The 26,114-nt window shown below is 38.2% G+C and overlaps 1 protein-coding gene across 4 annotated transcripts; it reads right to left on the bottom strand.

The window, feature by feature from the left end:
• Positions 1-775: 775 nt before the first annotated feature.
• On the bottom strand, positions 776-25,135 carry MARF1 (meiosis regulator and mRNA stability factor 1). Of its 4 annotated transcripts, none has more exons than XM_084536749.1 (26): positions 23,953-25,133; positions 21,783-22,448; positions 20,632-20,806; positions 19,773-19,999; positions 18,746-18,863; positions 17,863-18,035; positions 16,666-17,100; positions 16,037-16,203; positions 15,778-15,939; positions 14,916-15,105; positions 14,027-14,205; positions 12,996-13,076; positions 12,458-12,694; positions 11,845-11,964; positions 11,335-11,510; positions 10,923-11,143; positions 10,039-10,181; positions 8,529-8,662; positions 7,811-8,013; positions 7,144-7,371; positions 6,220-6,450; positions 5,906-6,118; positions 5,091-5,151; positions 4,855-4,995; positions 3,730-3,900; positions 776-3,206 (listed from the first exon to the last, which is right to left on the bottom strand). In XM_084536749.1, the coding sequence occupies exons 1-26, from the start codon at positions 24,097-24,099 to the stop codon at positions 2,974-2,976; spliced, it is 5,232 nt and encodes a 1,743-aa protein (XP_084392875.1). In that variant the 5' UTR covers positions 24,100-25,133; the 3' UTR covers positions 776-2,973. The 4 variants fall into 4 exon arrangements, with proteins under 4 accessions (XP_084392875.1, XP_084392878.1, XP_084392877.1 ...); XM_084536752.1 differs by having other exon boundaries at positions 22,302-22,448; XM_084536751.1 differs by having other exon boundaries at positions 21,783-22,462; positions 23,953-24,090.
• Positions 25,136-26,114: the final 979 nt, after the last annotated feature.

The following is a 26,114-nucleotide window of genomic DNA, read 5'->3' as shown; positions in this document are numbered from 1 at the left end:
AACTAATTAAACACTTTGGACTGACCAAGTATTCTACAGGGTCAAGCAACCATTTATGTGTGGTTGCCCTGAGATTTGCTCTTGCAGCCTGCTCCCCTTGATAGTTCCGTTAAAGAGAATGCAATAAGACAACTGAATGAAAAAAGTCAGGAGTAAGCTCATCCAGCTCTTTACTTTTGCACACAAACCTGAGATGACATAACAGAACAATTTACTTGCAGTATTTTAATTAAGATTCTGAAGTAAAGTTCAAAGCTCTCTAGTGAAGTTGCAAAGTAGCTTCTGTGCCAAACTTGTAGCACCTGAATATTTACCATCTTTGAACTTAAAAAACAAGGCTATTTTACCTTACCACGAGTGACTGGTTAACTTTAATGTCATATGGAGTCATGCTGTGCAATAATCTCACATTTTAACTTCTGTAATTGAGATTAAAACTCAAGAGAACCTTATTTCTACCTGTTCCATTTATACTTTTCTCCATTTTTCTCTTTAGAGTAGTTAATAATTCTTACTGCTCTTTGTACAACAGCTTTATGACTTGTTTTTAGAAGGAAACTGCTGAGTGCATCTCTGTTAATAGTAGAATTGCAAAAGTTGAAAAAACCCACATTCTCCAGAGTAGCAGGTTATGGATTCATGGAATTTTCATTAAGCCCCAATATTTAGCTATCTGCTCTGTCTGGATAATTCAGCTTAGTGTGAGTGACACAGCAAGTTAAGGATTCTGGAACATTTTTTTTTTAACCTACATTTCTTCAGAAAAAGACAAGAGTTATGCTTGCTTGAAAATTTTATTGACACAACTGTTTGGTCCCAACACACAAAACAGCACTTGAGCCACAAAAGAAAGTGTCCAAACAAAGTAGACAGCTAATAAAAGAATTGCTCCTCCCTCCCACTCCAAGAAAAAGATAGTGCATAAACTGAGGGCTTCAGTGACATTTTTTTTTTAAACAGACATGAATCTGAAATAGTACATTAATTGTTAAATTAAAGAATTTCATGGTTGTAATGCTTTTAAATCTGTAAGCCACATCATTCATTTAACCCTTTGGATAAAAAAATATATTGCAATTCAAATAGCTATTTTGTTACACTATAAACACAACTTCTCAAAAGTATTATTCTATTACTTTCAAACAGCAATTTCATCAGAATCACACATGAATCCAGAAAAGGTATGCTGACCTCCAGAAATGGTATAACCACATTCACTTTGACAAATACCATACTTTCCTCTAAAGCATCAAAAACTGGCTTTCTTCAGTACTCTAGATGACTTGCAGCTGCACCTTATGAAAATAGAACTCCAGATTTGCCTTTCCTCTAATGCATGCTCTTCTGAAACAAAGATCTAAGTGATCAGTGTTAACTTCTCAAAGGTAAGGTGAAAGCAGATGTTCTTGCATTTAACTTATTAAAAGCATTCCAAGAAAGCTTATTCTAAATCGCAGGATGTCTGTAGAGGCTTACTAAGGACTCAGATACTGTGCCATAATGCTCAGAAAAACTTCCAAGTGTTTCTTTGCATTCACAATGGCTATATGTTTACTACAGGTAAAGTCTAAATTTAAAAGATTTTATAACAAAATCTGACTAGTAAAATTCTGTCTATAGCCATTATTCAGTGGCATTTCCTGTTGCTGGCTGAGAAATTAGAGCCCATGTTCCATCTCTTGCATATTACAATAGAATCCACCTAAAAAATCCAGTTGGACAGTGGAAAACCTCTGGTATAGGTTCTTTCAGTACAACAAGCAATTTATTTGCTGCCTGGCAAATACAACCCATTGTAAATGCCATGGTTACCCAGAATGGGTATAAAGTCTCATACACTGGACGCTTCTGCTAACTAGAGTTGAGGTCATCCACTGACTTATCTTCTCTTCCAAAGCTGGCCCTTTCAAAAGCCAACACAAGACACCACAATTTGAAAACAAACAGCTTCCAACACTAGGAGTAAGTTTTAGAATAAAAACAGACACAGCTAAAAGACAGCACATCAAAGAATAAGCTTCCCATTTACCAAAGATGCTTAAAAATAGAAAACAAGGTTAAGCAGAACAACCTTAGCATTTCCACATGTAGTTGGAACTTGCCTTACAGGTGGAAATAGCATCGACTTCTCCCATCACAAAACATTTTAATAAGACCTGCTCCATTATCTGTCATTTATGCATTACATGCATATTTTAGAAATATCAGAATCTTCCTAACTTCATTTCTAGACACAATAAAACGCGTGTGTCTCTATCTCAAACTCATAACACCAGGACAGTCTTTTCCTTAACCAAATCCATGCCAGACTGGAACTAAACATAAAAGGGAAGCTTAAAACATCGATGTCCTATAAAGCTCCTAAATGGAACTGAAAAGTACAGAAAACATTTAAAACAAGTTCTACAGAAATCCACATAATCTTCTACAGACATCTTTACACAGAAAATTTACAATGCAGCTACAAGTCATCTGAAAGGGCAGAGAACAAGTTTCTCCTCTGGAGTACAATCAACTCCCTCACTCTTGTCACTTTAGGTCAGCACGTTAAAACTTCTTAACAGGCTTTTGAAAGACAGATCATGCATTTTATTAATACTGTCTGAAACAATACCAGTAAGCAACAGCCTATAGAGTATAATATGCTACATGTATGATTACACCACCAACGAGGCTTAAGGAAAATAAAATCTGTTCCATTTTAGTTGAATTTATAATTTGCTTTTACTGAACACATTTATGAAAAACTGTAAAATTTAAGAATAATTTAATGAACGCTGGATTTTTTCAAAATAACAGAAAAAATTCTGCTCTGCTAATAGCTGTGTTCAGTGTAAAAGGAACAAAATATTCACAGAACACATTTAAATACAAATTAATTCTAGGCCTTTCATTAAAATACATAAGGGCTAGCAAATAGCTTCATTTTGTGCAGAGTCCATAGGTATTTGTCTTTCACACTAAAAGAAACAGTTAAAGCTTGGTTACAGGTGCAAGTGAAAAGTTTGCTGCCAATTTCACCTTGTTTTTGTGTTGCTTTTTGGCTGGGCTGTCCATTGCTTCCTTGTTTAGTTGGGTTTCAGAGGACTGACAGGGAGGCACTGAAGTATTCTCTGTGGCGTTAGATACCACCGAAGCAGAGGTCAATTCTTCATGAGCTGTAGTAACAATTCTTTGTTTTTCTTCTTCTGTTAAAATCATCATCTCTAAAGTAAGCAAGACAACTCTATTAATGCTGTGTTCTTCAAAAAATAATACTTCTCTAGTAATAGAAAATAAATCGCTTAAAAAGCTTGTCAGCCTGATTTGAAGCCAAGAGATATGTCACATTCACCTCTGCAGCTGACATGATGTTTTGGCTCTTTTTGTTTTATAATATTTAGACTGTTTAAATTAGTTCTCATAAATCAAGTCTGTCAGTGCTCAAAAAGCACAATGAAATTACTCTGGTGAAAATACTGCTACAGGTTGACAAAATGCAATTTTAATGGTGGGGAGATAAGGTACCTATAAAATTCACCCCCCTGAGAGCCACTGTAGGGTACTTATTGTCAGCACTCAGACATCTGATAGAAGCCACCTGCATTTCCAACACATCCTATTGGGCAATGTATAGTTTTTTTCTTTTTACATGGTAAAAACTTGGTAAACAACTGTTTGTTTGATGTTCTGTTTGAGATCATGAGTCGTCATCACTACATTAGACACAACAGGCAACCAAACTCTTACCCGAGAGAGGTACAGGACGTTCCTCAAACTGAATTAGGTCAGCAGACTCAAGAACCACTGGATCAGGTCTCAGTTGCGGGGATGGTAAGCAGGAAGGAACTGGCTCACACAAGAGGTCAACAGGAGACGTATTTGTGAGGCAAAGAAGTTCTTGCTCAGTTTGATTAGAAGCTACAAAGATAAGACAACATCTTTCAAAGCATCTGTACGCTACAAAGGTATTATTTCAGCACTGTTAAATGCAAAGCCTTCAGATGTGATTCTGAGGATTTACAAGCTATGCCATATACCAGCCTCAGTTACCATGGTGGGACAAAAAGCATCTAATCAAATTACAACACAGCAGACAAGCAAAAACTGTTGAATCTGGTGCTTGCCCAAGCAGGTATACCCCTAGAGTAAAATCTTATTTGCCAAACTTAACTAATAAACAGAGAGATGAGGAACAGTCTTTTAACAGAGAAGGGCCACTTCCCAGACAACTTCCCTGCAGATATACTGACATCATATCAGTTATTTACGCAACAACTAACACTTAGATGTGAAAATTAAGTTTCAAAATAAAGTAACATGCCCTTACTAAATGGAGTAAGCCTAGACTTCTTAGGTAATAGCTCAAAAATCATTTCTCAAGTTCTCCCAACTAGAAGCAATAGAAGAATTGGAGACCACAGCAAGACATGACCTGTAAGCTCAACATTTCCCAGTTATTTTTATTCGCAGACAGACTTATGCAAGTAGGACTGTCATTATTTGCCAATACAAAAACACAAAGATAACCCAAAAAGGAGTACTACGCCCTATCAGAAGGTAGGAGACAGCCCTACCAGAAGCTATTACTGACCATCCTTTCTCATTAGCCTTATCCATGCAGACTTAAGTTTCCACTAAAAAACAGGAGAAAGTATTGCAGTGATTATACGCACAGAGCTGAGAACAGACGCCCTTGTTGAAAGGACACATGCTTGACTACACACCGAGAAGATCACAGAATCAGCGTTCAAACCCCAAAGCATTTTTACAGAAGTTAGATCTAACTCACACAGCTTTCCCCATGCTGCTTTGCTTACTTGGCTTATTTCCCCAGAGATAACAAATTTCTTATACAAATCAACTTAGCATTACCATTGCTAGGTGTTCCTAGACTTAATTCCATTGATGAAGTGGATCCTGTGGTCTCCATAATATGTCCATTATGGTCAGCAAGTTGATTTCCATGATCATCCACATGATCAGCAGGGGGAAAACTAGGTGAGCTAAAACGAGCTACAAAAAGGCAAGTTCATTTGGTTCATTTGCTAAAGTGACCTCTTAGAAAGAAAGAAAGATGGAAAGTATGGTTCAAAATTGAAAATGCTTACTTTTCATGTCATTTTTCAGTACCACAATTCTCTTATGGCCATGCCCTTTGATCCAGACCACCTATAGAGAAAAATGCGGAATTAAACAGCAGTACATGCCAGCCTCAAAGCCTAAAGCAGTTTACTCAGTGCCTTCACTGACTCGTTTACTTCAGTGCCTTCACGTCTTACACTGAAGTTATTTTTAAGTCAACTGAATCATACTGCTAATTTGCTCTACTTTGCCTAAGTAAAAGCAGTGTTTGGCATCAATTTCAAGACAAAGGGAATCAATAGGGCTAGAAAGTATATTAAATACTAACTAAATTACATTTAAGCATGAAATTCTATTTTGTTACTCTCCACAAAAATTAGTCTACTCAGAAGATAACAGCCATAAACCAGGTCACAAAGTTATCCTAGAGCACTTAAATGCATGTGGATGACAAGATGGCACAGCAAAACGCCACTATGATGCTTCTGACAAGGTGACACAGCTCTTTACTCCAGGAAGCCTACCGTAAGCAAAACTGAACTTGAATACTGTAGTACTTTACAGTGAAAAGAAAAAAGAATTCTCACTTGATGAAGATGCCAAGAAAGCAAGCAACTTTGTGGCCTCACCAGGAACAGTTCTTAAGCAAAGTTCATTTGAAAAAAGAAATTCTCATTACAAAGCCCCGACTTCCCAAAAGCTAAATACAACCGGTACAAGCCTCCTCAAAAAATGTAGTCATACAAATAACTCAAACCAAACGTCAGGAGCTTCAATTGTGTAACTGTTTTTTAGTTCATTCAGAAGTCTCAATGTGATTGTGCAAAACAATTTTTCACACCTGTGGAATTGCTCCCAAGAGCTCTTCTAAATTATTGCATCCATATGCTTTAGGTTGCAGCACTTCTCCTGTATATTTGCTATATGCTAGTGGGAACTCATGAAGAAAAATCTGCTGGTAATGGTAGGTGTGAAGTAAGGACCTCACATTCTTTGCAAACATATACAGATTTGTAAGTTTCACATATTCTTCTGTGGCACCATTGGTAAAAACCTATTAGGAAAAAAAAAAAAAAGAATTAGAGTGCAAGCTTATGTATCCTCTAGTTATGATGTCTCTTTCAAAGTATGAAAGACCAGAAGAGAACTCCATACCTCAACCAAATAAGGCAGACTCTTCAAGAGCTCAGTTAAGGTCATAAAACCATATTCACACGGATTAAGAGAAGTACTATGGATTGTTTCATAATGTTGTTTAAGCTGTTCAACTGAGAGAAAGGATGCTCCATCCCAAGACATCAACAACACTAGTAATTGGGCAGTCAGAGTCCGCAGAGATTTTCTGTTTATCAGCTGAATCTGCTTGCCAGCCTCTGTATCAACAACCTACAAAAATGAATTTCGAAAGTAGTTAGGGACAAGGAAGGAAATTGATCTATAAATGAAGTGTGTAGCTGGGGTTTCAGCACAGCTGTATCTTGTGTTACGTATCAGCATCTGGTACTACCCCAGTCAAAAGCCTAAAAGATGAAGCTTACAACAAATTACAACATAAAATATTTACTTTAAATACAAGATCTGTGTAGCAGTTTGTCTATGCAGTAGACAATTTTATTCTTTGTTCCAAGACAATTGGATGCGACTAAGCTCCAGCCTGAACACCAGCTGCTGAAGTAACAGCATGGGAGAAACTAAAAGACTACATCTGTATCTACATCGGAGTATGTATGCCTTCTTTTCTACTGGCATACAAGATCATTAGATATTTCCAATCCGAGTCAAAGCCTCAAATCAGATTAAAATAAAGTCAAGAATATAAAACATCATGAGAGAGTGAGACCTACTAGAGCTAAAAGGAAATGACTATAGTCAGTTGGGAAGAAAACCGCATTACTGTTAAAAAAATAAAAAGCATTCTAATACAATACTTTAAAAAACAAGTAAGTGTGCATGAATTTTCCTAGAAAAAGATAAAAATCAAAAGTTTTACATTATTAAACACACAGAACAGTAATTTGAGATAGGAAAACCTCAACACATTACATACCTTTTCGGTGGATAAATTACAAAGAGCATTACCTTTACAACATGACAAAGTTTTTGCATTAAAGCTGAAACTGAGCTAACATCATAGTCGTGAAGACGCAGTGTATATCCAAATGTTTTGCTGTACTCTGTCAGTAAATCAGTCATCATTAGGCAGTTGTCTTTCTGAGACCGCAGCAGTTTAACAAACTGGGCAGCAACTGCTTTAACTTGCTCCACCTCCGTGAGTGTGAGAATTTTCTCTTCTCCACATTCCAATACCTACAAAACCAAAATTACACTTCGTTAATGCAAGTTACCTAGTTTGAGTGAAGAAAATTAATCTGCAACTAAAATTGAGTGCTTGCAAGCAATCATTAGGTATACAGCAGGGCTATCTCACAAGATATTTACATAGCAAGATATTTACATGGCAAGCAAAAAACAGTTTATGAAGTGACAAAGTAGGCAATAAAAATAGCTCGCTTTCTTTAACCAAGTTTAACATAACTTAAATGAAATTTAGCCCTGATTTTGATGCACTTCATTTTGTAAATGTAATCCAATTTGAATATGTTTAACTACCCTGAACATACTATAAACCTTCAACAATTTACTAACATGGCTATATCGAAGTTTTAAATGCATACATAACTTTAGCATGAGTTCTAAACATTTTACTTTTGAACTCATGCTGAAACAAACAGATTTTAGGACTTACTTGTAACACATCTGGTATGGCTTCAAAGAGTTCAAGTAGTTTTGTAAAACCGTAGTAAGCAAGTTTGCACTGACGACCAAAATGGTGGTGGTAAGATGGAATAAATTTATTAAAGGGCATTCGAAAGTGGGGTTGGTGGCGTAGTAAGTCTACCACCTCTTTAGAAAATTGTTTGGTTCTTTCAATTTCTTCTTGCGTGCGTTCTAAAATTAAAAAAAGAAAGCTATAGCTGTGTACCAACAGAACTATTTTGACATACAGCAGAACATGAGAATAGTGATTTTCAGGTTTGTCACATTACACCACTTTCTTCTAATATTGAAGACCCATCTTAAAATAAGACAGGCATAGTCCAAAATAAGCATGTGATCAGTACTTTACAACATCTTTAATAGTCAAATATTTAAGTATGTGTTGCGTAGAAATAACCTGTTCTCTAACCATATCACAGAAAGCTTGCTATATGCAGTAGTAGCAGCATGATGTTGTGTTTTGCCACCTGCTTTCCCGTCTGTTCCATTACAAAATTATTCCTAATATAACAAATACAGGGTTTGTTACAACTTCCTAACTACTTTACAGTTAAAGGTGGTTATAGAGGTAGAAAGAGCTATCATCAACAACATATAACCCACATTACTTCTGCATTTTTTATGTAGCCTGGTTTTTAACATATTCAAAGAACAATTTCTTTAACAGTAAAAGATAAGGTACTTACCTCTTTTGGGAATACAGATCACCATTTCATTATCTTGCTGTGACAAACAGATGGTTGTATCTGGAATTTCTGATATTATATCTGCCAGTTCACAAACTCCGTACTCAGTAACATCCCAATCCTTGGAGAAACACCTGCACGTTTTATAAAATTGCATGTTTTATAAGATTATAACATAATAACCTTACTTTATAAGATAATTCAATACATATGTCAAAGTTTTGAGTTAACATAGAATGCTATTAGAATAAGCCTCAGATTCTAACCAGGTAAGCATAATTTTCATATGACCAATGTTAGCATATGAAACAAAGGAAAAAGTACTTAAATCGAATTATCTGTTCTAACCAGAAAAATAAGGGTTATACTAATGACTCACACGCCACTGGAAGAAAGCCTCACCAGCCCTACACTCAGTAGTAGTGGCAAGTAACGATAGAAAACCTGAACTTGAATAGTGTTATTTTAGCAAGAGACTAAAAAACACGTATGCCCCACATGCTGCCACGCTTTCAACCGTTTCTATTTGCATAATAAAGATGTGTACTGTTCTTAAACAAAGTAAGGACTTGATAGAAGATATAGACCTATTATAGACCTTATAGGCATATCCTGGAAGACAGGATATTAAGGTTCACAATATTATGCAGAGTAGTAAAAGGTATTTTGCTCCCCTTATTCCTTTCCCTCCAGACTGATGAGCACTTCCCAGATGCAGGAACGTTTCACATTTTTATTCAAGGAATTGCCAAAAGTAACCAATTTTAAGGGAGATACACATTTAGTAGATTAAGAAACAACCAGTAATGTATTTTTGCCAATAGCAGAAATAAGTGTGCATTTCCACAAAGAATGCATTGGCACATGTAGCAAAATCATTTTTTGAAGTAGAGCATATGTAGCACTAACATACAATAGTTTCCTCAAAGCAGCTGAGGTACTACTTCCTATCTTCACGGTAAAGGAAAACATATTTTAAAAAAGAAACAATGAATTACTTCTTTTTAAAACCAGAACAGAATAACTCCTAGTAATAGCAAAACAGCTATTATTCATCCTCAGTATTATTGTTTTCCCCATTATTATGTCACTTAAATTTGATTGAAATTAGGAACATTTACTGACATTCAGTCTATTTTGTGTTTCCTTCTAAAAAAAAAAAAAAGTAACACTTCTCCCATAACAGTTCATATTATAAACATGCTACAAGCTGCTTAGATATATTAGCCATCTTCACAAGTAGTCAGCTTCGTTAGCCAGCTTCAAATAGGCTAATGAAATAAAACAACCTCTTTTCCACTTCAGGAAATTTACATGAGCCTAGTACTGAAGTAAAGCAGTACAGCCTGACAGAATTCTTAATTTTCATTAGAAGCTGGAAATCGCAAGTCATGAAATACAGTTGCTACAAGTTTTGTACTAAAATTGAAAGCGCTGACCCCTCTTGCACTAGGTTTAAAAGCCACAGCTGGATAGACAGCTCTTCCTGTTTCATTCGAAGTTAACTTACCAATGATAAGCCTGTAAGAATTCCCTTACAATAACTTGCTTGCTGGCCTGGGATTTCAGAAGCTTCAATAAGTCCTGAGTAAAGCGTTTCACTTGAGCTCTGTGCGTTAGAGTTAATAAGCGTTTGGAACCCATGCCAAGAATCTGAAAGAAAGTTATTTGGTCACTCATCCTTAGCATCCTCAGCTAATTATATTTACAAGGTGGTTATAAGCTAGTTCTAGTATCGGTACACTATAGATAAAGGATACAGACAACTGTTCACAGACAGCCTTGTAAAGCCATATACTTTCAGTAATAAGGCATATGCCATCAAGAAATATTTCCTCCAGGAGTACTGCAATTGTTGCATATGTTTGTATTGGTTGTTTTAAACCTCTACAACAACTAGCATTCAAAGCAGTAAGCTAATGTGACCACACTATCTTTTTTTGTAAGATAAGGCCATGCTATTTGTTATTTCACAGAACAATCCTTCAAGTAACAAGCTACACAGAATAACTTACTGGCATTCAGATGTTTACTGTGTTTCTTTTACCTAAAATCATTTATCCAAGCATTGACGATAGGCTAAAAAATCCTTCAAACTTGCCACTGGAGGCATAGATTAAATAAAGTGTTAACTTCCAAAGAAGTTATTTTAGGAAGGTGGGGTAAATAAACAGCAGAGAAGTAACAACTCAAGACAAGGAGGAATTCACTTCATTAAACCAAAGCAGGAAGTAACTTAATTGAACCTTGGATTGTAATATCTCTTTCGAGGTCAACAAGGTAATTCCATGGCATCTACTATATAATACCAACCAGCAACAGGCTCATAATTCAGATAGTTCAAGATACAAATACAGTTCTCCAAAGTAAAAGGAGAAGTGCCAGGTAACTCACCTGCAGTACATGAGGTACTGCTTCTAGCAGCTCCATTAACTTGGAATACCCGTAGTCAGACACACGGCATTGTTTTGCGAAGTGATGATGGTATGTCGGGATGAATTTACTGACAGGTATGATGCAGGACGGTTGGCTTTTAAGTAGATCTATAACTTCTCTACTGAACTGAATAAGCTGTGGATTACCTACAGGGCTCTTAGAACGCAGAAGCCAAGGATCTACAGAAAAAAATAGATGGTGTTACTGAACCTTGCACTAGTATTCTTCCACTAATCACTGCATATTATTTGTGACAAAGGTTAAACAGTTTCCTTTATTAAGTTTATCAATTATACAAGACGTTCTCTGGTATTTTTTGAAACATTTCCACAGAAACATATTAGTTCAGAAAAAAAGATGAAATATTTACCTGTGGTAGGAGGTGGTGGTTTGTTATGTATCCACTTAATAACTTTAATGCCATTTTGGGCAGTAGCAATATTAACTCCAGGAACACAGGTAATCAGGTGTTCTAAAGGCACACCACCCTGGCCTTCTGGCACCACTTGAAGATCATTGAACTCTGACATATAACAATCAGGAAAACTTTGGAAGAAAGAAAAGAGTTTCTATTATACACTAAAGTACTACTACAACAATGATCCTAAAACAATTATTTTGAGCCAGTTCCTGAGCAAAAGGCTTTAATAGCTTACTAACAGACTACAGAAGTCTTAATAAAGTGTGCATTTTAAATAAAAACATCATTTTGTGCTCAGCAAGATGTAAAAGCAATAATTTGATAAAGTTATTTGATAAGCATGTATGAGGAGTGGAATTTTTAATATAGCAGGTAGTTTCAGATTGTTACAACAGTCATAAAGTTTTAAAACTTGAGATTTCAGCCTTTATACTAAAAGACTAACTTAAACTACTTTACCTTAGTAAAGGCACAGTACCCTCATGGGTCTGTAAAAGACTGTGAACTTGAGGAGCAAACGTCTTCAGAGACAAAATCACAAAGGGAATTCTGTAAGAATCTGGATCAAATTCATGCTCACTGTAATAACAACAGGTTAAAATCAATACACTCCTCCTACACTCAGTTTTAACATGACACGTGTGCTCACCTACACACCCATAATAAACATACTATGATTCACAGACCCTATCTGACCAGGCCACTACATACAGTCACAAGCATTTTCCATCTTTTATTCTTCAAAAAAGGGGTCTAAAGCAAGTTTTCAGAAGATAAGTCAGAAGGCCATGCTTTTATTACCATTAGCTTATGATGTGTAGCAAATGGGTAGCAGTACAGCAACACATACTAGCCAGTTACCAGTGAACACCTAGTAACAACAGTACTAGCATACCCTGGCTGTTGTTGAACAAGATGAAAAAATGTAGTATGTGGCTTCAGGAAATCTTCAACCCAGTAAGAACAATTTACTAAACATGCTATGAACTTTTTCTAGCTTCAATCCACTTATTAGTGTTAACTGCTGTTCAAATACTTTATAATATTTTGTAATATTTTATGCACAGCTTACATAAAGTCTTTATTCAGGCAATGCTGCTTACAAACAGGCTCGTGATATTCCAACTCTTCAAATATTATAGGACTACAGTTTGCTGATGAACCATCATGTGACTGTGAAGATCCCAATGGGCTTTGACGGGCTTGACTGCTGGGCAAAAGACACACCAGCCGCCCACTTCCTTGGTCACGGATTGCCACAGTATCCGTTAGTTTGTACAAGTCTGATACAATTAACTTGTGCCCAAATCTAAAAGAAAAAGTAAAATATATAAATCTTAATTTTATATTTATAACAGAGGAATATTGGAGAAACTATGCTATGCAAATTGTTCAGGCAACCACAAATCTGTTCACCTAAACAGAAGAAAAAAAGTCAGTAAAATAGCATATTCCCTTAACCAAAGGCCAGTATTACAGTCACTGTTCTGGATAAAGATACTGCAACATCTAACAGCAAAGCACAGCACCTGTTAGTTTATATAACATACTGTAAGTAATCACAAAACTGAATTCTTCTTAGAGGCACTGAACAAGAACTCAGAACTTACTTCTTCTCATAGATTTCTGTGAACTTGAATACAGGCAGACAACAAGCAGGTGCATCCTGCAGAATGGAGATTGCTTCTGAGCTAGAAGAGAAGCTTTATAATGTTAGCACAAGATTAATCTGTTAGTATTAGAAATAGCTATGTATTCTCCGGACTACTTTGGGACATGTTTATAGTTCATAAAATGCACCTAAATATGACAACATGACTAACTATTCCCTTTTGTCCTAGCACTATGGAAGTTGATGCTTCAGATCAGTGGAGTGCAGTTAGTAATATATTCCTGCTAACTCACATAAGTAACATCTTTAGAGAAGTTCCATCTTTTGTAGGTCGTAAGTTTTTCAGCATCTATAAGTTCTAACTTTAGCGCTACAGTTTTAATGTTACCAGTTACCTAGTCATTACATTAAAAAGAAATTTGAACTGCTATAAACTGAAACACAAGAAGGAAATGAAGTTGCAAGTCATGTAGTAGCAAGAGAATTGATGAATACAATATATACAAACACTATTTTCAAAGGGAGCTTTGAGACAAGATGATTTTTTTCTAATGCTTTCTTTCAGGAGGGATGAAAAACAAAACATTTGTATTCCCACTAGCATTAGCACTCTAGTTCTTCTACCACTTTCCTTTCAGAAAACTGAGATAAAGAGAGCAAAAGCATTTGAACTGTGCGTCCTCTTTAAGGAGATCATTTGTTGGCATTTTCTTGAAGAAATAAAAGATGCAAAGTATAATCTCAACTCAACTGCTACAAGTACGTTATTGAAGATCATCAGTATTACAAAAGCGGTGATGGAAGTCCAACACAAGGACACCATTAAGCAGATCTAACCTCTTTAAAGGTAACTTTAATGTAAGCAATGTAAAAATGCTGAACTGAAAATTGTCAGCCTAATTGCATTTAACACAGTTATCAGATTAGATGGATTTTTACTTTACCTTCCTATCATTCATTTACTCAGTATTTTAAATTATCTCTCAACTACTAAATACATGCTATAGCAGTTGAGACAAAATTTATCACCTTAGGAGAGAGAGCGATTTATTAGTAGCTCCCGTTGCTAGTGAGACCTGGATCCTTTTACTGCCAATTTTGTATCTGTGAAGACTGTTGACAGCACTGATTGCTTCTTGCAGATTTTCCATCTGAACTGTAGCCTTCAATTGGTAGTCTGTATGAGGGCTAAGCTCGACACTTTTTACCTGAAAGTCAAACAGAGCCACACCACCTTATGCATTTACCACAAAATGTTAACCCAAATCAAGCTGACAGAAGAATATTAGTCTGTGGCCTGCAGACAAACATGAGGCAAAAGGGAACTGAGTATGATGAGCTACAGCCAAGAGGACAATGCAAACAATGATCCAGTGTAATGAGCTGTAGACAAGGCAAGGCCACAGTACTCAGTTATCTCCTTCCCATGCAGAAGATGCCAAAAGAATGTTATCTACAGATCACACATAGTATCACTATAAGAATGATCTCCCCCAGTATAATTATTTAGAACAATTGTCACTCTCCCTGGTTTTGATCACTTAAGACTCAAAACAAACTCAGTTTTTACTTTTTTAATCTGACAGTAAGAATTCAGCCTTACAGCTTAAAATGATTATGTAGCCAAAGAGCATCTCTCTTCCCTTCATGCAGAGGGAAGCACTTAAAAATGAGATGTATAACAAGCTTCAAATTGACAGATCTACAGAGACCACAAGCAAATTACAAAGCTAGCGCAAGTGACCTTCTGAGTTTTTCCCCCCCAAGGAAAAAACTTTTCTACAAGGCAGTATTATGTAAGAGTTGCATTTGGATAGCTTTCTATTCCTACTCGAAGCTAGACCACAAACGCACCCATAAAGACATAGACAAGAAGTATTTAAAGAGACAGATTTAGTGAAGGGGTTTTACCCTTTACCTTGCCATGCCTTGAGAAAGTTTCTTGTAAAGTTTGCTGCAGCTCTTTTCTGGACAATCTGTAATCTATATTGCTGATCTGAATGTCTGCACCATTTGCAAAAGGATCAGGGCATTCTGTACTGCTGGTATGATTTACTACATTAAACGTGAGCGGAGATGATCTATTTGAAAGGTTTGGAGACATACTCCTGGGTAAAACAAACATTTATGAAGTAGTTATTGCACAGTTCTGATATGTTGAAATCCATTAAAAGACACAGATCAAGTACACAAATACAGAACTTTGAAAGCATTTTCCTGCTATATATATGCATGTAAAACAAGTTTCACACGTGCAAAACACCAAAGCAAGACAAGCACGTCCTTTGAGAAGGCTGATGAATAATATGAATAACCTTCTAAGTCATCCAACTTAACATATGTGACCCCAGGTCTTCCTCTACCATCCTAATAACACAAGTTAAACTCATTCAATTTATTTTAATAGTTGACAGGTGCCAGATATTTAAGCCTCTAAGAGAATTTGAAGGGCTTGGAAGAATTGCTACAAGGAACAAAGACAGAAATTAAGAGGAGTAAGATGTCTAATACCTCTGATTTTTCAGAAGTATTAGAGTCAAAGTCTACATGAAACAACTGCCACACAGTAAGTTTCTGATAAAAGTTCAACTTACGTTTCTATCCACCCTGTCAGCTATTATGTAACACCATCACAACTTCTTTTCACATGCACATGAATTGGTAATGTCTACTATGTCTACTGTATGCAACTCCACATGAAAATATCAGGAATCAAAATAGATAAAGGCCTAACACTGGCCAGTCCTGCTCCACCTCCCAAACAAGACCCAGACACTTACCGAGATGACCAGCAACTCTGAGACATGAGCAAAGGACTGAGTTGTCTTGAGGCTGTCAACTTACTGAAAGCAGATGGATAGCTGACCTGAAATACAGTTTCATCTTTATCTTTTTTATCTACAGGGGAATTGGTAATACTCCTGGAAGCAGCGGTCTCTTTTCTATTTAGAAGTACACAAAAAAGAAAAAAACACGTTACGTTGCAGAATTCATATAAAGAAGTGCAGTTAACATTAGCATCTAAATTCTTAAACATACTTATGACTACTTTTACAAGACGATTCTCCTGTTCCAGTTTTTTTGGTTGCCAGAGACACAGGAATCACTGCATTAGAGTTATTCTGAGATGGAATTTGTTCTCTTAAGTGTTCTTGCTGGTTTTCAGTATTTCTACTGATAGTCTTTGATTCAAGCCGACATAGCTCCTATACAAAACAGCAAAAAGGTCAGCAAAAGAGCACTAGACATTCCTTATGACAGAAAGTCAAAGTTTTCTTTAGTTAGATTTTCATTGGCACTTCAAAACCAGGAATACTTGATTTTTTGTGACAAAGCAGTAAATGGTCAATGATTTTTATTAGTATTTTTGCTATACTGTGTAAATCTAATTCAACACCAATTTAAAAACTACAACTGACCTAGGATCCAAGACTCTGTAAGCACCAACAATATTTCCAAACTGAGTAAGAAGGGTGGTGAAAGCAAAAACACTTTCAAACTCAACACATGCTTTCCAAGCAGATGAGCATACAACTCACTCATGAACACACTACACATTACAGTTATACATTAACTAGGACTGACCAGTTAAAACTACAGCTCTAGCAAGCCATCTTCAGAACATGACTAACAGCAAAACTACAAAACAAGGCAGAACACAACAATACCTGTAAACTCTTAACATTTGTGGGCTTGATAATTGATCCGTGTATCTGTACCCCTCTCCCAGCAGCGCCTTTGGTACCAGAAGCCTGATCACTTGCATCTTTGTTGAAGAGACACAGCTTTGTGTTCTTGTTAACTTTTTTGGGAGACTTCACCTTTTCAGTTCCAACAAAGCTGGAGGTTTTTGTTTCATTAAGTTCTTTGTTTTTGGGAGTAAAAGACACTATGATCCTGTTGCCAAAAACATCTTCATTTTCCATTCGTTTCCGAGCACGTTCAGCACTATCTTGATTTAAAAAACGGAGAATTGCACTGCTTCCAGAAATGCTCAGCACCTTCCCTCCACAGTTGTCTGACAAGCGCCGGAGTCTATTACTGACACTTTTACTGTCTCTGTTTGTAGGCAGATTGTAAACATACAACAATGTATGGCATGCCTGTTAAAGGGAATAAGATTTTAGTTTTATGTCAGAACACCCGTGTGCTGTTCAAGAAAAATACTTATGTTGATTCTGGTAACAAGCTCTCCCCTGCAAAAGTCTTCTCTTTACAATGTTCAATTTGTTGGGAAAACTAATGCCAAGGTTGGCTCTGAAACTTCCATCTCCAAAATAAAGACAGAAAAGACTACAAACACTCTGATCAATGGATCAATACCCGACTACTTCTCCAGATTAGAAAGCCTCACAGTTTGCAGCCCAAGAATTCTATGTATCACGCAGATGCATGTGAACACATAGTTAAGGAAGTTCTTCTGAAGAAAAGGCTCAGTGCTGTGCAGAGACAGCACAGCAAATCCAGAGAGCACCATCCAGAGTTAAAACATGGTAGGCTGTTACTTAAAACCAGCTTCTTTGTTAGGAGAGCATGACAAAGCTGTCTTAATGCACAGCTAAGTTCTTATCCTACTTTCTGCCAGTGAAAGAAACTCATGTAATATACATTACCTCATCAAATATTTAGTGAATGTGACTTTGCTGTTGTACTTTTTTTAGTAAACTACTTGGTTCTTTATTTCATTCTTTGTCTTCATGCAAAAAGCACATATTCACACAGCAGTAACTAGAATACAGACCATGGCCAAATCTGTAGCGGACTTTATGTCCCACCATAAAAATAGCACTGCTTTCCCCAAAAATCAGAAAAAGAGGGCTTTGACACTTGGAAACGTTCACTGAATTAAGAATTTGAAACCTTACCGGCATTTTCAGTGGTAACCTTGGGGGCAAATCTGAAATAAATTCTTCAAAACAAATAAGTTCATGAGCATGATGTAAGAGTGCTTCTGAGGCTTGGTTTTTATGTACCAAAATTATCCGAAAACCATGTCGATGTCTCAGGTCACTGAGTTCCAAAGCAAAATTTACATCCGCTGCAGTAAGGCAGAATGAACACATGGGGAAAAAGTAAAAACCATGGATTAAACATGCAATGCTCCAGAGCTCACTTGTCAGATTTTATTTATTACTGAAAGTTTTCAATGAAATAGCACTAACAGCAACAAGACTTCAACAGATTTAAATCAGTAGTTACCACTTGGTCTCAGAAAGGTACTTCCTTTTAATAGCAACTTGGAGCAGCCTGCAAGGCATTTGACTGCTACTGTATACTTTTGTAACAAGAAAACATTTAGCTTAACAGGGATTACAGCTTTAGCGAGAAACCCAAGGCAACTGCACACAGCAATTTAGTAGTTGAGTGCTTTACATGTTTACCTGTGTAGTATGCTGCTACAAGAAGACAAATATTTAATATTTGTCTCAAAACTCATTCCTGAAAGATATCCATAAGGAAGACTCAGTTACTTTATTAAGGTTCCTGTTGAAGCTGTCTAACAGACAGCATAATAAGCATAGCTAGTAACACTTAACAGGCCAACAGATTGCAATGATTTAACTAAAAAGTCTCATCTTTCTGTGCCTACTTTTCTCTAGCTGTCAACAAAATTATGATTTCTTAATTAAACAGGTCAGTTAAAGCTGATTCTAAACATAATTCTTAAAAAGCAAAATATGGAAGTATTTACATGCAGAAGTACTACTGAAGAGAAGAAGTGTTCTGTACCACAGAAGGACCACTTACTTGACACAAGAACCACAGTGGCAGGTGCTGTGTGTGTATCAGCAAACCTCCTAAGACTCTGTCTGAGTTTGTCATCAGCAGCATTCTTTGCTGTAGCATTGATGTGCGCAACAGTCACCTACAGAAATGTAGAGAGATTCTACACAATTGTTCAAACATCCTAGCTTAAATGTTGTTCAAGAATAACAGATACAAGCTATCCCTTGCAGTTTCTATTCAGACAATACAATGCACACATGCATGAAGTACAGCATGTGGATACCAAACCACTCTAAAGAGCAATGAACTGGACAGCTAATTGCTCAGTGTCTTATGGATGACAGCATTCTGTGTAGAGATCACAATTTCCAAGTTTTGCATTCTTTAAGAGTATAAGCCACTACTGTGAAAACATTCTACAAGCCATCATTTGAAATACAGATGTGACAAACATAGCAAGAACTGTCATTACTTCATTTTAAGCTTCATGTAAGCAGGTAATTACAAACAACGGGCTGGCAGTTTCTTATAGCTTCAGACTAACTATCCAATAACAAATAATTTGCTAGCATATCTACAAGTTCAGGAGCAGGAAGGGAAATTGTGTGAGAACCTGCACACAAAAAAGTCAAAGATACCAAGAAATAGTATTGATGGAAAAAACAAGTTGTTGAAGGTGTCACAATACCACTACTTTGCAAAAACACTAGTGAGCAAAACATTCACAAACAAGAGGTAAAGCATCATGTTCTCTAAGTTAATGCTGTAATCACTTATTTCAAGGATACTACTAGAAGCATCTGCTTATTACTGAATGAAATCAAAATTATCTGAGAGCTAAGCTAAAAGGGTAATCTACATATAACAGAATGCAGTTTCAATTTTAAGTAGCATACCAAGAAAGTTTAGCATTAAACAGCACCTACAAGGTAATTATAAGACTATGCATTTACAAAAAGTCAAAATAAAAGCTTTTAGTAAACAGAAGTCACAATCTGTAGAGTACTTATCCTCAAGCAAGCACGCTAGGTAAATGCTGTTTTCATACCTGGCAGTTGTTCAGCTCCTGAATAACTTCTTTATTTTCTTTGCTTATGTCACACACACAAATGAATTCTGCCTCTCTGTGACCTTTAAAAAACTTTTCCCGAATTCTCTGTACAACCGCTACAGCCGAACGGCCAGTGGGAACTGAACAGTTTTCAATATCCCAGAAGACTCCAATAGGGGGCAAGTTTTCCAGAACTTGTCCTGTTACTGCAACTTCTGGAGACCCTGTACAGGTGTAACACAGCTCATTTTAATCCCCAAATACCAGAAGTATTCTAGTTTGCATACTATGAACTTATAATAAAAATTAGAAGCTCCATGTTTTAGAGAACAGCATGCCTAGGAATGCAAATTCATTCTTCTTATATAGTTGTGCATCTTTCCAGTTTCACTTCAAAGGAGAGACCTTATAGCTCAAATCCATATTAAACATGAATTTAATCAGTGTTAAGTTAGAATAAAGATGCAAGGCAACCGCAACTTTACTTTTAACTCTGAAGTAACTAAGTAACATGTTTAGAAAAGGTATCATATACTGAGGTGGCATGTGCAATGAAGACTGAGGGCTATATCAATAAAAAAATGAAACATTAAAGCTGTTCAAGTGTACAGTGTGCATTAGAAAAAGAATCTAAACAAAACCAGCTGAGATGACTAGTAGTGTCAGTGAGTACAGAAAAATTAAGGTAGTATGTAACAGAGGTGTCCTATAGAAATGGACACAGAGGTTAAACTGTTTAGTCTTCTGCGACTTTATAGAAGTTTCCAGAGAACAGTGCAGTTTAAGAGAACTTGATATGCAACAGTACTTAAGGAGGACATTCACTAAGTGCAAGTTTCTAACAAATGTGTTTTACCATATTTCTGTGGTGATGTGCCAAGGCTGCTTGCCAGTAGCAAACTCCTCTCAGTTCCTGTTCCTTTGGTTCCACAGCCATTACATATTGGGATAGAAACAGGTGCTGTCTGTGTACTTGGAGGAGGAATATTTGGCCAGATTTTAGCAGCATCAACTAGGCTGTTTCTGTTTGGCTGTCGGGACAATTTTTAAAATACATGTTCATTTAGTATACAATATGAACACATACTATACCAGGCTTGAAACACTCAATTTCCCATCTGCAATGAACGCAAGTTCAAATGTACTCTAGAAAGTTAATTAACAGCTGTACAAAATATTCTCCTAGATTTAAGTCCTTTCTAGTATACTTAGCTCTATAGTCCCAAATAGAAAGAAGGACCCTTATTTAACTCTGCACATGAAGATATGCCATCTTCAGAAAGTCCTGACATATATTAAGAACACCTACCACGTGACATCAGCACATTTAAGAGTACAAGGCTGAATTCTCACCCTCCCACCAAAAACAGCATTTATGCTTCAAAACATACTGACTTCACCACTTAGTTTACTGAAAACATTTCTGTATTGGAAACTCATGCTTGGAAGTAATGAATCTTCCAAAGCCCAGTGTATTATTTCACTTCAATTTCCTATTAAAATTCAAGTTCTAAGGTGTACCAAGACAGTACTGGAGTACAAATAACAAGTTAGGAAGATAGAACTAAGATTCAACCAAAACAAGAATACCATTGTAGCTTCAGACATTTCACCTGAGTTTCAAATGGACCTTTACTGATCATTTACTGATCAGTACACAAATGTACATGTTAAACATTACCTAGCCTTTTTTGATTCACTGCTACAGAACATTTTATTCTGAGCTGTCAAGGAGAGAATTGTCTTTAAAATCCCGTCAAAATCCTGTTTGAGTACATTAAAGATCCACTGTAAGCTAACCACTGGTAGTCTTGTCTTGCTGTTAAGCTGAACATTGCCTCAGAAGAAAGCACCTCTGAGCAATCTGCTACGTTTGGCCTACGCGTCACGAACTAGGTGAATGCAGACAAACCAACAGAAGCTGGTGTTTTGCTCAAGTTAACACTTACTCCTTCAACATTTACCATATAGCACACTTAATGAGCAAGAAACGCGATGCATACAAACCTGGTTCAAGCAGTCACTGCAGTAGTGAGAGCCCTTTAAACAAACTGAAGGTGCCACATTTAGGTGCAAAGGGTTGGCACACACACGTGATGTTAGCTCCGACTGTGCAATATGCTCGTCCAAGTGGCCTGTAGCCCCACTTGTGAATTCAGAACAAGGAAAGTAGCCTGAAGATGTGCAGCTCTGAAGGGCTGGGAACTGATGGAGTTTGTGCATGTTACCATGACAGGACTGGAAATGAAGTTTTCCACAACAGGGCAGATGTTGACAGGAGGATACATTGTTTTCTATGCACATGCCAGGGAACTCGCTGGCAATGCCTGCCAAATTGCTTCTAGCTGGAGGGTTCTTCAGTGAAGATGCAGGCTGGAAAGCAAATCCTGACCCTACTTGACAGGTAATCGTCCCAGTGCTTTTTGAGTCTAATATCGTGCCAGGGTGAATGACATTACCACCACCACCACCACAATGCATCTGTGGAGTACAAGGAGAGTCAGAGCCATGAGCACAGCAGCTTACTTTCGGGCCAGGTGAAAGCTGTATTTGCTGTTGCTGAAGAGGATGGACATCAGGAAGCGGTACTGCTGGAAACAGCTTAGAGCCAGCATTATGAGATGAAGCATCCTTCAATTCTACAGCAGCTTTCTTGTTCTCCATGTAATCTTTCTGGAAAATGAAGGCTACGTTACATTCAGAAACATTAATAAGCTAACAATTTTACACTATCATATGTATATTTTTAAACATGCAATTCGACAATACCATTTTGAAAAGTGTTATCTCTGCCTCACTGGCTAAGCATGAACAATTGGCATGTTTCCTTTAATACATGCCAGCCTGAGATATACTGGTACTAATGGGTTTCAGAAACAACAAACCAATTAAAATCTGTAAAAACAGAATTTGAAAAGGAAGAAAGTGTTAGGCTAAGTCTAAGAGATTCCCTTCAACTGCAAAGCAAATAAAGCAAACCCAAATGGGTGAAATATAAAGCAAGAAAAAGCCATGCGGAGATATGTAAGTAAACATCTTTTCCTTTGAATAAAGACTAGAGAACAGTATTAAAGATTTGAAAGTTATGCTTTAAAAGATTAAGATTTCAGAAAATTAGAAGTTATTTGAGAAAGGTAAGCTAAGAAGACAGAAGACTGAATTATCACAATGGCTATTTAAGTTCTTTTGCCTACCTCAAGATATCAAGAGGTACAGACAGAAAAGCAGCAGTGACAACCAAGCAGCAAGGTTATGAGAAGCACCAGAACACCGAGGTCAGTATAGCAAACCTGCACACAGCTCTGTTCCAAAGCTTCAGACCACTACTTCGCTTTCCAAATTGAACTTAATGCATTGCCTACTACACAGCAATGAATAATTGATTACCCAAGTTCAAAACCATTACTCTTTACCTGATGCTTTATCTTATGCAACAAGACACAGCCAAAAACCCATCTGGAACTGCCTTACACACTGAGCTCCAGAACTTACAGCAGCTCCCCTCCTAACTCCCTAGGCACAAAAAGACCAACCCAAGGTATATGTTCACAGCTTCCCCTGTATCTTTTAACCAGAAGATTGAACGCAGATGAATGAAAACTAATTAACTGTTGGAGCTTGCTTGCTCAAGCAAGTCACTGTGTTCACCATTTCTTCTATTCCTTAGCACTCTACATCTTAAACGTACACAGTCATACATAGCTACAGAACTGAAACATTAGAAGAAAACAAACAAGGAATAATTGGACCTTTATTAAGGGCATATCTACCATTACTGTAACTAATACATACTCAATTCAGAAAACAAGTTATCTCCCAACTATTGAGAAAACCTGGAAGCATGGAGAGTAGCTTCCTACTCTACTCTTCAGCAACAGCTTCAGAGCACTTTCAAAAAGCTGTCCTATACACTTTCTAAAGCAATCAGTTGAATTACTCCAAACACACAGGTGCAGAGCAGAGCCTGGCAAGCAAAACAGCATTCATACTGTCACTGATATTGATGAGAGCACTCTCAACACAACTAGAGACCTTAAATTCCCAGGCAGACTTTGTACTTTGCACAGTAAGTGCTGTCTCCTCCCTCTCCCCTCAGCCAACAATAGCATTGCCATTAGGTATACTGCTCTGTAACCAGGTACCAGCTAGACTTTTGGCAAAGCAAACAATTACCTACCGTTTTCTCACTGCAAGGCAAAGTCTTCTCGGCAGCAGAAAAACAATTAGAAAGTTTCCAGAGCCATGGTTTAACATCATTCTCTTGTCGCTGAAGCCATCCAAAAGATTTATTGCAGAGGTTCTCCGTCCTGTTTCCTTCCATCATACAGCCACACTAAATAGTTCAACATTCTTTCATCCCCCCTTCCTTTCATTCTTTCCACCTGCTAAAGAAAAAAATGTACGCTTTAAAATAATTTTAAGGTAAGAAAGACAAAACCATGGTGGTCTTACAAATTCCACTGCTACTAGATCACTAATCCTACATTATTTATGTCAAATTTAATTATGTAACAGACACAGCTGTGACTGGCTACATCAGCCTTCCTGTTTACTGCAGAAATACTCCTTGTGCTCTGCAATACAGGTAAAGCTGTCTGAAACGACTGCTGTTTGTGCCCATGGCATTATCTACCAAGTCCCGGAAATCATTCCTAGAAACCTTCATTGCACTCTCCTAGAAAGAGGAGCTAGGGTGAGTTTTCAAGAACAGCTTATCAGTGAATATAAAATAGGCATAACTGAACCCAGCTATAGAAACTGGTGTGTATATTTATTGTTTTTCAATAGGCTTACAAAACTACCTACACCTATATTAAGCACATAGCATTTAGTATTTACACAGTTTTAAAATCATTAGAATTATTTACAAACACTTCTTCTAATCCTCAACCTGTTCCATGGCACACCACATCAATTTCCCTTTATGGAACCACAAACAACCAAAACCATTTGTTCAAGGCCCAGCCACACTCCACCATAAAAATCAGGATTAGCAATGAAGCCTTCTCGCCCTCCAGCTATGTGCTGCATTGATTAAACTACATTCATGCAGTTCTTTGCATTTACTGTTGAACACAACAGCCGGGGAATACATTCCATAACATTAAAGTCATCTCTAAGACCAAGTTTGCCTCTAACGTTGTTTTTAAGCAGAAAAACAAGTTTGACGTTTTTATAAAGTAGACGTGTTTATTCACACGAAGTGTAAGTTATGCTTCAAGTTATTTTGTACATTATGTTGTATAAAATATTAAGTCAAAAGACTCCACGAGCCTAGAGGAGGCTACTTCCAAAAACGCCTTGTGACACGCAGCCGAGCCGTTCTGTTTACAAAATAAAGCGACAACAAGGAAACAAAAACACCCCAAAACCCAGGCTTTATGTCAGCTTGCCATGCCCGCCCCCGGCCCGAACGCCCCGCGGGCAAACGGCCGCCGTCCCCTCAGCACCCCCAGGCCGTTGGGCGGCCCCACACGGAGCGGGGGCGGCTGCCGCCCGCCAGGGCCCCGTTCCCGTCCCCACCGGGCCGCGCCGTTCCGCCGAGGCCTCCCCACCGCCGCGGGCAGCCCCCAGCGCACGGGAGCGGCGGGGCCGTTCCTCCCCGTCCCCTTTTCCCCCGCCCGGCCTCACCTGAGCCGCCCCCGGCCCTCACATGGCGCCGCCGCCCGGCCCTCACATGGCGCCGCCGCCCGCCCCTTTGTTGGCCGCCCCCCACCCCGCCGCCGCCGAGCGCCGGAAAGCAGCGCCCTGCCGCACAGCGCCACTGTCGTGTCGTGACGCACCGCTCCCCCCTCCCCTCCCGCCGGGCCGCGCTAGGCCGGGGCGGGCTTTAAACGGGGCGGGGCGGGCCCCAGGGGCTGCCCCTGACAGAATCCGAGAGTCGTTAGAGTCGGAAAAGAGCTGCGAGATCGTCTGGTGCAACCATCACCCTACCACCGACGTCACCCACTAAACCATGGCCCCAAGCACCACGTCCAACCTTTCCTTGAACACCCCCAGGGACAGTGACTCCACCACATCCCCGGGCAGCCCGTCCCAACGCCTGACTGCTCTTCTGAGCAGCAATGTCTCCTCATTTCCAGCCTGAACCTCCCCTGGCGCAACTTGAGGCCATTCCCTCTGGTCCTATCACTGGTTACCCGTGAGAAGAGGCCGACCCCCAGATCCCCACACCTTCCTTCCAAGCAGTTGCAGAGAGCAATGAGGTCTGCCCTGAGCCGCCTCTTCTCCAGACCAACCCCCCCCAGCTCCCTCAGCCGCTCCTCACAGGACTTGTGCTCCAGGCCCTTCACCAGCTTCGTAGCCCTGCTCTGGACTTGTTCCAGGGCCTCGATGTTC

Source organism: Aythya ferina, assembly GCF_964211825.1.
Source record: "Aythya ferina genome assembly, chromosome: 15".
In the NCBI taxonomy this organism is placed as follows: domain Eukaryota; kingdom Metazoa; phylum Chordata; class Aves; order Anseriformes; family Anatidae; genus Aythya; species Aythya ferina.
This window is presented reverse-complemented; position numbering and strand designations above follow the sequence as displayed.